The 13,021-nt window shown below is 41.2% G+C and overlaps 1 protein-coding gene across 1 annotated transcript in view; it reads right to left on the bottom strand.

The window, feature by feature from the left end:
- ITIH5 (inter-alpha-trypsin inhibitor heavy chain 5) overlaps positions 1 to 13,021 on the bottom strand; it is a 295,211-nt gene that overhangs the window by 216,743 nt on the left and 65,447 nt on the right. The window contains exon 2 of the mRNA XM_078677098.1: positions 7,552 to 7,596. Within this exon, the coding sequence (XP_078533224.1) occupies positions 7,552 to 7,596 (45 nt within the window). The remainder of the gene's footprint in view (positions 1 to 7,551; positions 7,597 to 13,021) is intronic.

Below are 13,021 nucleotides of genomic sequence, written 5' to 3'. Positions count from 1 at the left end.
CTCTTGGTGTTTGCAAGTACCAGGAAAGTATAACAAATTAGCATTTACAGCTCACATGGATTTCTCCTTATCCAACTCTTTAACCAAAGTCTGGGCATTGGCAAATACATATTTGCTCTAGGTTTTGAAGAAAGAGTTGGTGCACATTTTTGACTGGCACTGGTCTCTGTCTTCTTGGAGCCTGCTTGATCTTTAATTTATTCAAAATTATTTTCAATCATGCCCTGGCACCATCTTCAGATGACTGGCCAAAAGATGCCCGCAATCGCCACCATTAAGCCAGTGCCAGCATTATGCTTGGCTGGCGCATCATGTCATCCATGCCCACATTGTATTACGCATTAGCATCATATTGCAGGTACCAGCTTTATATCCCATGTGGGTGTCCTGGAGGCTCACAAAGTTAGAAGAATTGCCACCATTGTGCAGTAGATAACCACATTATTCCAATAATTATCACCATAATGCCACAACTATAACTGAGCCATGGATGCGCCAAATATGACAAGAATTGCCACCATTATGCTTGGATGGGCATGATTGTACAATAGATGTTCACACCATGCTTATGATTACCACCATACTGCTATGAAGGCGTTATGAAATGGTTTTGCTTTGCTATAGGCGAGCACAAAATGTCAAGCATGGCCGCCACTCTGTCAGGACCATAATTATGCAGTACATAGACAAAATTATACCTTGGGTGCCCGCGATATGCCATGGATTTCCAGCATGATGCAAAGTCGAGAATTTTAGCAGAGGTGGGACAATGTCATGGATGTTTAATTGTTGCTAAATATTCCTACCACTTTGCTAGGGCCAGCAAGTTAGTGGTCCACACAAGAAGCGGCATGCAGGAGGCCCTGTATTGCTACAGAAGTGAAAAATGAAAGCACAATTGTGATAGGCTAGAGTTCAAAAGATGGCTCTTACCAATACTTTCTTGTCAAGCACACCTTAAAACAAAATTATTGATGAAGAAGTCTCTGAAACGCAGTTTTCAATATTCATGCTGCCCATGGGAAATAACTGAACAGTGGACAATGCGTTTGACAACTATGTCTGAGATTTTAAAAAATCAATGCATGATGGTTGAAAGCATTTTTCGATGTAAAATAGTTCCTCTGCATTGACAACAGCATGAGATAAGGGAGTTCATTCTATGTATATTTAAATGTGTGTTATCCTTTCAGACAGCTGTGCTGTAAAGGCAGAACTAAAAAGAAAGTTGTGCTAAAAGCAAAAGTGTTCTGGTCATGTCTCCAGCCTACAGTTTAATGCCCACAAATATCATTTATCCTACGCACGACAACGGTGTCTTATAATTGCATTCTTCCATTCTATCTAGCCTCAGGAATTGATAAAATCGTGTGAATATTTGTACGAAGCAGATCCAATGTCATTGTTCGATTATGAAGTGGGCTGAACATTGTTAAGACTGCAACAGATCACACAATAATCAAAGATCGATTGCTGACCTCGCATCGTCCGTTTAGTGAGAAAAAGACATACGGTATAAATCATGACAACTTCTAACAAATGTGGTTTGGAACCTTCTTTCAACAAAAATGGTTTTGTATTAGCATAAAACTCCTTTCGCCACTGCTTTAGATTTTGAGTTTTTGCTTGGGAACAGTATTGTGTGCATTCCTCAGGGAAACCGTTTTAGACGTGATACTAACCATTTGAGTCAAGTGTGTGAGAACAGCAACACCGTATCTGCTAAGATATTGTTCTATTCTTTTGCCCCCCCCCCATACACTTTGGTGCACTTTAGGCTGCCATGTGCCAATGCACATAACCTTGCACCACAAGGCATGATGTGTGCATTCTGACAAGCACAGATTTTTGTTTATACTGACGAGGTCCATTACTGAACAAAAACTATGCTTTATTACTCTTCTCACTCTGTATGTGTGCTGTAGAGTGCCACTGGATTCTAGCTCGCCTGGCTGATGAAGGGCGTTACCCAGAAACTGGTCCCAGAATGCTTGTTTCCGGTTCAGGGAAGACCTGGCTTGGCAGTTTGGGCTGGACTGTTCTCATGAGGCACAGAGTCAAGACTGAGTTGCATATAGCTGGGTCTGAACTGAGGTGGCGAAGTGAGCTAAACAATGATGTTGGATTCAACCCAGATCTGTGACTGGGGGTGAGTGTCTGAAAAGTTTCAGTGCTCCATCCATCATCTCCTTGTGTTTGCATCTCCTTGTGTTTGCTTTGTTCGCCCTAAGTTTGCAGGTATAGCAAGACGTGGGTCACTTGCTCACTTTGCCACTGGATTCAAGCTAGCCTGGCTGATGAAGGGTGTTACCCAGAAACAGATCCCAGGATGCTTGTTTCCGGTACAGGGAAGAACTGGCTTGCAGTGCAGGCTGGACTGTTCTCATGAAGCACATGCTCAAGACTGATATTCATATAGTTATGTCTGAACTGAGGTCGCGAAGTGAGCTAAAGAATGATGATGGATACAACCCAGATCTGTAACTGGGGGTGAGTGTCTGAAAAGTTTCAGTGCTCCGTCCATCATCTCCTTGTGTTTGCTGTAGAGTGCAAACATCATGCAAAGTAGGTAAAATGTGGCGATTATTAAAACTTACTCTGCTGTCAAACTTGTCTTGAGGGGGTGTCATTTTTGGATACAATTCCCTGTCTACAAATATTAGTAGGTAGGATTTCCCATCAAAACACATGGGCGGTTGCATGGGAATGTCCTTGTACCCGTAGTCGTGCAATTCCTTGTTACAAAACAGCGCAAATTAGCACATAGCTCTAATATATGTTACCTTAGACTACGTTCTAACACAAATCATGATTTGCGTTGGAAAGTAAATCCCACTAAAACACATTGGGGCATATTACCAAGCAATAGCGATAATTATCGCTATTGCTATATTGCTTGGTTAGAGACAAAATTTTACCGCTAAGCTGCGGCGATTTTTATCGCAGATAAACCTTGGTATTACCAAGGTTTATCGCAAATGCGATAAAAAACGGCCGCAATGCATGAATATTGCTGAAAAGTCAGCGATATTCATGCATTACCGAGCTAATGCTCTTAGCCATGTTATCCACCTCCCATTGGATAACATGGCTAAGAACTGCTCAGGGCAGGTGTTAGCTTTTGGAGATATTCGCGCTTAGCGCGAATATCTCCAAAAGTTGGTCATAGGAGATAGCGATGTTAGCGACTGTTTCCAGTCGCTAACATCTTGGCACGCCCACTTTGCATATCATTAGTGATAAATATCACTGCCATGCAAAGTGGGGCCCAAGATGGTCGCTATCTCTTACTAGCTGTCGCTAACTGGTGTTAGCGACAGCTAGGTAATAGGGAGATAATTTTATCTCCGCTTTCTTGGTTTTTAAAGCCAAAAAAGCGGAGATAAACCCCCTTGATAATATGCCCCATTGTGTTGTGTTTGCATCACTTATGTCTCACAAACAAGGCTAAAGTGTTGGTAAATCTGGATCTAAGTATTATTTGCACCTGGTCCTTGCCCCTCTTGTGTATTCCTTCATTCACTATAATTATAGATGCACAGGCAGGACCCAGACTGGAGCTGTTGCTAGTCGCACCAGTGAGCAAGTTTTAGAATCACAATTTAAAGTGATATATTTGTATCCAAGTAATAGAAAAATACATAACGGGTTCCTATGTTAGCACTTATTCCTAGAAGATAATAGAAGATAATGTAAATGTCTCTAGATACGATTATGATTTTGTACCATGAAACTTTAACGTGAGTCTATAATATTTAAAAGTATTCTGGATAAAGTAATTAATAATCACGGCGATTGCTCTTTTTCTAGTGCAAACAGGTGTGTGTGTGTGTCTTTTGTGTGTCTGCATGTGTGTATGAAAGGGTGTGAGAAAGGGAGAGAAAGAAGGGCGACTGTGTATGCGAAGAAGAGTGTGTATCCCGTTGTGTTTGTTTATGTTATAAATCTTGCAAATTCAAAGGCAAGTCAATACTAAATAGAGCCCAAGCAGTGTCAGCAGCTGTTCACAAGTCAGCTATGCATGTTAAAGGTTTCTCATTATGTACACAACACAGGGCTGAGTAAACTTGTCAGTGGGTAATTTGTCGCGACAGTTAAAGCTCTTTTAAGGTCTGTGCCGTGATAAAGAGTCCCTTCAGGGCTGTCAGGAGAGGGCTCTATAGATCAACTCACTCCACTGAAGCCAGGACCGCACAAAAGAGCATCCCACAGTGCACACCAGAAGGCCGACCTGGGTGTGTGAGGTCAGCCGGGGATTAACAGGTATTTTCCCTAGGTGTGCTGTTTGAAGATGCCTTGTCATTTTTAAGCGGGAGGTGGCAGGGCGCACCTTTGTGGTACACACCTGGTCGGTAGGCTGTATTTACTTAACTGCCTGCAATTCTTTGAAATTGCTATTTCATGACAAAGTCTGTCTCTCAAGGACACTGTCGGGCTGAAAGGCATTTGCAGCATTGAATTACGGGTTGTTTCTCCCAGACATCTGCTACAAGTGATCTTTCCCAGGAAATAAATATAAAACATTTAATTACAGAATCCCTTTTTAGCAGAGTTGTCGGAGTACCAATGAATAAATGAACACAAAAAAGGAAAGGGCCTGAAACATGAGAGTAAATATACTAAGAGCACTGTGATAAAGCTAGAGCCCATGTACTATGTAGTAGCCATTGACTTGCACTGTTTGACCACATGAGATCAGCTAGGGAAACCCTGACGTTGCTTTCAATTCAGGAACAAAACTATGTTCAAGACACTAAGGGGCTTGTTTATGAGAGACCTGTGCTGCCAGAGAGTCACATTTTTTGAGGTTCCGGCGCACCAGCCTCTCAATCATATTCACGAGGCGAAGCAAAGCCACCCCGCGCGTCTTTGCATAGCCTCATAGATATGGAGTAAGACAAAGCATCGCAAGTCGCTGTGTTGCCTTACTCTGCGTCAAGGAGGCGTTCCATGGGTGTTGCTGTGGGTGTTCCCACGCAACACCCATGTATTTTGACGCTGCTCCAGATTTACCTAATCACCAGTGCCAAAACATAGCGCATCCCCAGAGCAGGTGTAAAAATATTTTTTTTTATCCTCGTTTTTTCCTCTTTCCATGTATGCAGCATTCTGCAGCACACATAGAAAGAGGAAAACGACTTTGTGGATTGTTTTTGCGCAGGACGTTGCCCCTTCCTGCTTAAAAACAATCCTGCCTGCAACAGACAATTTGCAGCCTACATTGGCACTAGGCACCGAATTGTGTGCCAGTGCAGGAGGAAAGGACAGGAAAGCACCGTATTTAATCAATATGGTGCATTCCTGACCTTTCACATTGGTGTAGGGCAGCGCAAAAAGATGACTTGTGGCACTGCCCTAAGCCAATTCCTCATAAATTAGGCCCTAGGGGCCTAATTTATATGTTGGCTGAGAGGGAACTCTGTGGCAACATGAGCAGTGTACCTTTCCTGCTAACATAGGGGTCTGCCCGCCTAACTTAAATGCAAGTGTACCATAGTTTGGCCATGGTGGTGACTACACCATCAAAACTGTAGCCAAACTTCTCAGACGGGGTAAGGGCCATCGGAGGTTTGGGCTATATGTCAGTTTGGCACATTTGGATGGGTGGATCTATAGCCAGTTTCTACTGTCTGTCAGCGCCAGACAAACCCTGGCGGTAAGGGACAGTAAAAAACACTAAATGCCCCCTCACTATGGGAGATGACTCCCATGGTGAGGGGGGCATTATCTGTTTTTTTATTTTAAGAAAGAAAATCCCACTTTGGGATTCTTTTTTGAATATAAAAAAGAAAACAGTTGGGTGCAAGGTTCCATTAAGATGATGGAGCCCTGCACCAAACTGCAAAAAGCATTGATAGTGATGGTTGTCATTTTTAAATTGGCAGCTGACATCTGTTAGGCTGCTCGAGTAATTTACTCTGTTATTCTGGCAGAGAAAAGGACAGCCTGTCAACAATTAAATTAGGCGCTAAGTGCCTGATTCATAAAGGTAAACTTATACTTTTGTACAAGTTTATGATTGTTTACTATTCACAAAGATATTTTATGAGTAGCATCTTTATGACTGTGAAGTCTCCACACATAAAAAGATAGGATTGTCTTATCTTTTTATGTGGTGAGACTCTACAGTCGAAAGATACTGCTCTTAAAATACCTTTGTGGATGGCAAACAATACTAACATTGTCGATTAGTACTGAGGTGCGTAGTCATATGGTTTTGAATCATCGATGTAGTTTTATAAAGACCTGTCGGCAACATCATAGGGCAACCTTGGCACCTTTTGGGTGCTGACTGTCTCACTTCTTTGAGAGAGACAAGAGCAAATAAACAGGTGGTCTACAGTGCAACCAGGATATCATTTCAGCATTGCTCCTGGGGTCTCCATGTCACTCCCTATGCCTCCCTTACCGATTTACTTCTGTAGTCCATTCCCTACCTTCAGAATATGCCTAGTGATAGCCCAGATGCTCTCTCTAGCAGTTAGAGTGTCTGGAGGAACATGATATATTCTCGCCCCAAATAACCTTTAGAAACTACTGATTATGTCCCTTCCAGAGAAGTGACAAGGCGTTGGGCCTCTTCAGTTATCAAGACATCTAAACACTTGCACCGTCCTTGGTTCGCTTTAATCAGATTAACATTTTGTAGTGGACAATAATCAAAGACGGTTGAAGACGTTTCAGATTAACCAAAAGTAGATATAGTTACAATTGTCTTCAAACGAATCACATACATAGAAAGCACATGCATTATAATCTACTGCGTAAGTGTATTGCAATCGAGTTGACAAAGTTATATGAAAAGGCAAGATAATCATGCCTCGAAAGATAAAAATAAAGGGTGGAAGAATCCAGAGGCAAACTATGGACAAGTCGAATAGTCCAATGGTGCAAAAGATCTGTATGGGTGACCACACTGGTTATGTAATGGAGTGGTCCACAAAGTGCTACTAGAAGTTGTAATTTCAACATAAGAAGAGAGATGCATGGGTGTCCTCAAACTAAGAGTCTCTTTAGCAAAGCAGGTATATTTCAAGAAGCTTTGTAAATAGTGCCATTACCCTAGTGCTCTAGTTTTAAACCATTGGTATCAGATTCACATTTCACCCCACTTTGCATGTTGCCTCCTAAACAGAGGGGGAGAAAAATGGCAAGTGCAGCAGGTAAGATAAAGCAAAGATGTGGTGCAAAAAGCGCAAAGGAGTTTTTGGGGACGGTTGACCAAGTTTTAAAAGACAATACATTCTACACTTAAATGAACTCACACACTCTTCACATTATCAGATAGGAAAGGATCAGACATCCATTTAGAATGCTTTGCTGATTTGCTCTTGTATAACTGGGAGTTGGGTGGGTCAAAGACCATGAAAGGTAGTAGAAGACAGTGACACCTTTTGTGTAAGTATACCATTGGGATATCTTCTTGAAAAAAGAAGGCCTTTAGTCATATCTCATGTTTAGAGAATAATATGCTTGTCTCGAAACCACAAAATGTGTGAAGGACTTCACATTTACATTATCCTTAGCTTGTCTCAAACTAGATATACACACCCGCCTCTGGAGAAAAGGTGCTTGTCTTGAGATCCGGAGATTGACCTATTAAAAAAAAAGAAAAACACATTATTAAATGAGATTCATCAAGTCACATCTCTTAGGGACATGTCACTGTTTGTACACGTGTTCATTGGACGAAATTGTGTGCGGTCATTGATAAAACATAGTTTAGGCTTCTAGATAAGATTTTACTTATTTTACTAATACAGACACACTAAGGCGACTCCAGTCCCATGGGTCTACTGCAATCTTTGCAGCATTGAACATTTGCACATGGAGTTTGTCCACAATGATATTTATTAAAAAAAGAAAGGTATTTCTAATCCCACATCAATTTTTACAAAGCAGTCAAAAGAGGGCTATGTGATCACAAGTCAAGATCAAGTACAAGAAGATCGAATTAAATGGTATTTTTCATGTTGTCAGTTTCCGATGGGAGTGCTTGCCTGACCACAACTTAGCCTTCCTATATTTCCTAACGCACTTACATTTGCCTTTACATTTGTGATGAGAGGAGTTGGGCAATCTCATCCTTCACAAAATGCAATGTCCCAATCTAGTATCAACTCAAGTAGGTACCAATAAAATGACGTGTCAGGATGGTGACTAATGGTGAAGCAGTCCTTGTGCCGTGTAACCAGATATGTTTATGCAATCTATTCTTATCTCATCCACACTTACTTTGGCCATGTTATAGCAGAATTAACCCTTTGCCCTTTTAAATAGTGCATTATAAAATGTACAATTAAAGATATTTATGAATTTACAGATTAATTGATTGCTAAAGACAGCAAATATTTATATATTACAAATAAGTATCTGTACCATCTTAAATAGATTATCTCCATACTGTTAGTCATTCATGAAAATGGCTAGCTTACTTTGCCCACGTTGATCAAACAGAGATGCCATGCACTTCAGAAAGATTAGATTACTGATTAAGGTAGGAGTTCAGCCAACAGATCCCTATTGGCCATGAACAGTTTTGCTAAAGACAATGGGATGAGGTTGCGGCTACTCTGGTCCCAGTAATTTGCTATTACTCCCTATTGGCAGGTTCCCTCGGCATTTGTTCTGGGGCATTTTGAATGTATACGCTGGTTCGCTACATGTGATAGACAATGTATTTGTCAGAAAGCAGCCATTTATCCCTGCTTTTCTACACAGAAGGGGATTGTTTTTATATGAAACCATCAATAACGCTAGTAAACAAATTCTGACTTTTCTTATGAGTTGTAAAGGGAACTTAGTAGTAGAATCCTTCCCTTTATAAGGGCTGCCTCAGGCAAAGCATAATTCCTACCTCCTCCTCCATCTCTACCTACACCAATACTATCAGTTAGACACCAAGGTGCAGCAATGATGCTAATGTCATGGATATTTATACACAGTTTACAATTCAATCCACTACACTGCTTCAAAACAAAAATTAACCAATGATGTGAGTATCTCGATAAAATGTGATACTGTGTGCAGGGAGAGATGTCTTATTTATATCTATATTCTATACAAAGACTCGGTCAGAAACAACAATGCTAGATGTGTACCAAGATCTCCCTTCATATGAAGAGGCTTCCCACCCACCGACCTCATATATGACTGTATCTCCAACAGCCTTGGTATGACATTTTCTCCATGGAAGTCAAATGTGATTTGTTTAAAAATCAACCAGTCCGAAAGGGATCCATATGCTGCCCGAGGTCCCAGAATCTGAGGAGGCGCACACATCAGATCTGCCAGCTACCACGGTTACTTTCATAACAATGACAATCATCTAGTAAGTATCTATAGTAGATTGGACACTCTCTGTGAGGGTTCCTTCAACATGTCTGCAGTGCCGAAAACTGTAGATTGTGCAGCGGCACCCCCTAGTGAACACTGTAGAAGGAACCCTCAGGATGTGGGCACACGGGCTGTGTGACAGGATTCTAAGAGTTTGGTACGTAACAGCCACTGTGTTTGGAACTATGGAATGTGATTACATGTAGCTTTTATATTGTCTGCAATAAAAATATATTTAAAAAACAAAAATGCCTGCAGTGCCGAATATAGACAAGTAGAATGATAGGAGGACACGCTTCGCTCTTGTCACGGGTGCTTCACTTTAACGAGCAACAAAAGGACACACATGATTGTATAAAATCAGTGTGTTGTCAAATATCACATGAAAGTGGGTGTCCTCCTTCATTAGCTTACCAAGGAGAGCTTCCTACACTTTTACACAAGTGGTAGGGCAATCAGATATAGCCTGTGTCTATATTCCAGTAGTAGGGTGCCACCATCAAAGCATCTACTGGTAAAAAGCAGACTGCATCTGAATTCTTACTAATGAAGCAGTACTATTCCATCACGTAAAAACAGGCAGATTTTGAAAACGCCGCATTAACAAATACTGCATCAGGATAGGTTAATGAGTTCTCATTCATTTTGGAATTGAAATTCCATGACCTCACAGAGCTCAAAGAGTAAGGGGTCTTCATAAGGGCGTATTCATCCTAGATTCTTTAATGCAGCCACTTATGAAGACTGGATTGACCAGAATCCAAAGTAATTGTACTTATGTAAAACTCAACTGAGAAAGCCAGGTTTTCATTTAATCTGTTTTTTAGGCGAACAAAGACGACCTATCAAGAAATGTATACGGAAGTTTAATATGCAGTTTAAATGTTTGGCAGCACCTAAATCATAGAGTAATGAACAGAAGTTTTAGCTCTTTGCCTGATGTGATGATTGGGATGCCATTTATTTTTTAGCATTGGTTACACAGGTTTTGTTGATGCCAGGATTATTGTTTCTACTAATACATGCCATATACTTACAGTGAACTCTGATTCAGGCCCTTGCTCATGATTAGGCCGTTTTTTTCATTTCTCTTGTGTCTGCTCTTCATTTGACGGCTTTCCTCTCTATTCTTGTACTTACTGTCCAACCCAAGAGCATTTAGGTCTCCCAGTATTCTGAGTGGATAAACCGTACAATTTCAATACTGTATTGAATGGACTTATTCTTTTTTTTGTTTAAGCACACAGTGGGGTAAACCTTTTCCTTGTTCTCTGCATCACATAATTTGTTTTTAGGTTGAAGTCTGATTTGCTAAAGACATATTGGGGACGTTCAGAAAGCAGACCAAGACATGCATTCCACCCATTGCTTCCCATTGACTTTGTGGTTTGTAACTCATATTTTCTGGCTTTATTTGCTTTAGGCTGTCCAGCTTGGGTTTGTCTGTCCTGTTGCCCAAATCGTGTTTACTGTATTCTTCCATGAACTCAACTTCTATACACAGGCCTTTAAATCTTATTCTTATCTTGTCATATTAGCTGTGCATTCAAAGACAGAGGTCAAATGTCAACCTCTCTCTTCCAATGGAGCTTGGTGTTTACTTTTCTTTCTCCTAGTTCAAAGTAAGAGAATGTATGTGACAATCCTGCTGAGTATCCAAATAAGAGGAGAGGATGTAGAATGTTTTTATTTTCTAGCACACAAAAAAAAGAACTGTGCTGATGTTTCCAAATATATCCAATTAGTACAAATTAACCACTTTTTAAAAAATTCCAAAGTGTGGTGGAAACAAATATTTAAATACGATCAAAACACATCAATACACTAGGTGATGACATTTACACACATTACCGTTTGTGTGCAGTATAAAGAAAACATATTTCGGTGAAAATGTAATGGTAATTTCAATTGGAAATATGTTGTCTGTAATGGCAGTGTGGAGCACACCATGCATACTCCACACTATGCCACTTCAATTCACTTTATCCCCTTGCACTCTGTGACAAGCCACTCCATTCTACGGCACTCCATTCCACTCTAAAACTTGCCACTCTACACCTCTCCACCCTAAGATACTCTACAACACGCCACACAAATCTACACCACTGACTCCATGATACAACATGCCGCTCCACTCTACATTCCTCCACTCACCCAACTCCACTCAACTCTACCCCACTCCACGCCAATGTACCTCAGCCTACCCCACACCACTTCATTTGGCTACAATCTACCCCAATCTACTCCACTCCAATCTTCCCCATTCCACTCCTCCCAAACTACCCTACTCCACTCCACCTAATTCGCCCAACTCCAATCTACCCCACCCCAATATACCCACCCCATCTCAAAGTACCCCACCCAAGCTTAATCCATCCCACTCTAATCCAATCTACCCCAGTCCACTGAATCTACCCCAATCGACTCAACTATGATCCAATCTACCGCACTCCAATCCAATTACCGCACCCACCCAACTCCAATCTACTCTGCTCCAATCCACTCCAATCTACCTCACTCAACACAATCTAAGCCAATCAACCCCACTCCACTGAAAGCTACACCACTCTGCTCCTATCTACCCCAGACTATCCCACTCCACTCTAATCTACCCCACTCCAATTTACCTCACTGCGCCCCACTCCAATCTATCCTAGTAGAACCCACTCCATACCAATCAACCCAACTCCACTCCAATCTACCACACTCCACTCTCACTCCAATCCACTTCATTCCATCCCAGACAAGTAACCCCACTCTATTTCAAATCACCCCACTCCACTGCAATCTATCTGACTCCTCTCCACTCTAATTTGCCCCACTCCACTCCAATGTACCCCACTCCAATCTACCACAATCTACCTCACTCCAATCTAACAAAATCTATCCCACTCCACTTCAATCTACCACACTCCAATCCACACAATCTACCCCACTCCACCCAACCCCACTCTAATCTACCCCACTCCACTCTCCCACACACTACTCTACCTAAATGTACCTCACTCCACTTCATCCGTTCTAACCCACTCCAAATTACACACTCCACTCAAATCAATCTCACTTCACTCCAATCTAACCCACTCCACCCCAATTCACCCCAGCCCAATCTACCCAACCCACTCCAATATGCCCCATCCCAATCTATCCTACTTCAATTTACCCCTCAGCAATCTATCCCACCCCTTATGAATCACAAAGACAGACTTGTATTGGAGTGTCCTGGGCACTTACTACCACACCCTGCCTGGCAGTAATTGCCTTTGTAAACCAGTGTCCTAGCAGTAATAAAGTACAAAATAGATACAAATGCAATTTCTACAATTTATGTACCTTTTTTCATATTCACAGGTAATAGTGGTATGCAAAAGCATATATTCTAACTAGAGAAAATGTTATTCGTATTACGCAATTTTTACATCATTAAACATGATGTGGGTCTTAATAACCCATTACATTTATGTACTAACACATTTTTCTGTAATCACAGAATGGATTAAACCCTTTGATACACTACGCCTTACATTTGGTATACATTTGTACAACGACCAGTAAAATGCTAGACCTTTCATAAACAAGTTTCCTGTTCCTTCGCATTTTTTTATCAAAATGGTTCTATTGAAATTTCTATAAATAACATATTAGAATTATATTTTAGAGAGTTCTGGACCACCATCAAAAAATC

This window comes from Lissotriton helveticus, chromosome 1_1, assembly GCF_964261635.1.
Source record: "Lissotriton helveticus chromosome 1_1, aLisHel1.1, whole genome shotgun sequence".
Classification (NCBI taxonomy): Eukaryota; Metazoa; Chordata; class Amphibia; order Caudata; family Salamandridae; genus Lissotriton; species Lissotriton helveticus.
Note: the sequence above shows the minus strand (reverse complement) of the source record. Positions and strands in the feature narration are given on the sequence as shown.